This window comes from Suncus etruscus, chromosome 19 (assembly GCF_024139225.1).
Source record: "Suncus etruscus isolate mSunEtr1 chromosome 19, mSunEtr1.pri.cur, whole genome shotgun sequence".
In the NCBI taxonomy this organism is placed as follows: Eukaryota; Metazoa; Chordata; class Mammalia; order Eulipotyphla; family Soricidae; genus Suncus; species Suncus etruscus.
Window position 1 is genome coordinate 2,687,735 of NC_064866.1, and position 1,144 is coordinate 2,688,878.

The 1,144-nt window shown below is 53.1% G+C and overlaps 1 protein-coding gene across 1 annotated transcript; it reads left to right on the forward strand.

Moving 5' to 3' along the window:
• The first annotated feature begins 349 nt into the window (after positions 1 to 349).
• On the forward strand, positions 350 to 637 carry LOC125997522 (late cornified envelope protein 3D-like). The gene has a single exon (XM_049765961.1). It carries the CDS (start codon positions 350 to 352, stop codon positions 635 to 637), a length of 288 nt encoding a protein of 95 aa, XP_049621918.1.
• The last annotated feature ends 507 nt before the right edge of the window (positions 638 to 1,144 follow it).

The following is a 1,144-nucleotide window of genomic DNA, read 5'->3' on the forward strand; positions in this document are numbered from 1 at the left end:
AAAGATTAGGGGATATGATGTTTTTGAAGGTAAAGGCCACAGAAACTACCTGTGCTCTCCTGCTAGCATAAAATTTGTTTCCGGTGACTCCATTCCCTAAATGGAAGCCATACTTGTGCTCCTGGAGGACACAAAATCTGGAGGCTCCATATGATCAGCAACTTTGGGTCCTAGGGGAAGAGCAAAGTGCAAAGAATGTCCCATGATTGAATACATTTCCCATCAGTTGCCACCACTCTTTCAACTCAGGCCTCAAAGAGAGACTATTTGTAGAATGTAAGGGACATGGAACTGTGGATGTTGAACTGACAGTTGCTTCCTCTTGCTCAGAACCCATCATCTCCTGAAGATGTCTTGCCAGCAGAGCCAGCAGAAGACCCAGACCCCCGCCAAGTGCCCCTCTCCCAAGTGCCCCCCGAAGAGCCCGGCACAGTGCTCCCCTGCTGCCCCCTCAGGATGTGCCCTGCCCTCCGGGGGCTGCCATGGTCCCAGCTCTGAGGGGGGCTGTTGCCTGAGCCCCCACAGGCGCCGCAGGTCCCACGGGTGCAGGCGCCGCAGCTCCAGCTCCTGTGAGAGGCCCAGTGACCAGCTGTCTGGGGGCTCTGGCTGTGGCCAGGGCTCTGGGGGGTGCTGCTGACCTGGATGCCTGAGACTGAGAAGAGGACTGAGAACCCCAGGAGCCAGGCCATGCTCCATCTGACAAGGACTTTCAAGGACTAAGTCTTGCCTCTCCCAGGTCCTGCATTGCTGCTTCTGCCTAGGCCCTGACCTTCTGGAATGTTCTTTCTCTTTGGGGCCCAGGCTCCCCAGAACCCCACTCCCAAATAAAGGATGGCTGGATCTCTGCCACTCTGTGATGAATAAAGCTTCTTTACCTCATTACTGTAGAGGCTCTTGTGTTTTCACTTCTCACTCCCCTAGGGTGGGATGTGTGACCTGCATTTTGTCCCTGAAGCATTGTTCTCCATAGTATGCTTTAGCTGACCCTCCAGTAGAAAAAAAAGAAGCAGAATTCACTTGGTCTTCTGTGCTGCACGTGAGAAAATGGAGGGGAGAGGTGGAGAGGTTCATAGTTATGAGGAAAAAGGAATGACCTTCCCAGGGTTTGGCTCTCAAAGTGCACAGGGTGATTGAGAATATCTTG